The sequence below is a fragment of the Eimeria mitis genome, genomic scaffold (assembly GCF_000499745.2).
Source record: "Eimeria mitis Houghton genomic scaffold, Emh_scaff9233, whole genome shotgun sequence".
NCBI lineage: Eukaryota > Apicomplexa > Conoidasida > Eucoccidiorida > Eimeriidae > Eimeria > Eimeria mitis.
In genome coordinates this window covers 1,015-1,363 of record NW_013576804.1, presented here as the reverse complement: position 1 = coordinate 1,363, position 349 = coordinate 1,015, and the positions used below count along the sequence as shown (strand labels likewise).

At 60.7% G+C, this 349-nt stretch overlaps 1 protein-coding gene across 1 annotated transcript in view; it reads left to right on the top strand.

The window, feature by feature from the left end:
- The window catches only part of EMH_0096780 (uncharacterized protein), a gene marked incomplete at both ends in the record, with an annotated part of 967 nt that overhangs the window by 407 nt on the left and 211 nt on the right, over nt 1-349 (top strand). Inside the window, one exon of the mRNA XM_013502447.1 lies at nt 6-349. Coding sequence (XP_013357901.1) covers nt 6-349 — 344 coding nt within the window. The remainder of the gene's footprint in view (nt 1-5) is intronic.

Below are 349 nucleotides of genomic sequence, written 5' to 3'. Positions count from 1 at the left end.
TGCAGCGGCAACAGCAGCAGCAGAAGCCTCAGCAGCAACCGCTGCGGGCGCAGCAGCAACCGCTGCAGCAGCAACCGCTGCAGCAGCAAAAGCTGCAGCAGCAACAGCTGGAGCAGCAAACGCTGCAGCAGCAAAAGCTGCAGCAGCAACCGCTGCAGCAGCAACCGCTGCAGCAGCAAACGCTGCAGCAGCAACCGTTGCAGCAGCAACCGTTGCAGCAGCAACCGTTGCAGCAGCAGCCGCTGCAGCAGAAACCGCTGCAGCAGCAACCGTTGCAGCAGCAACCGCTGCAGCAGCAAACGCTGCAGCAGCAACAGCTTACTGTAGTGGATATGAGTGAAGACAATGG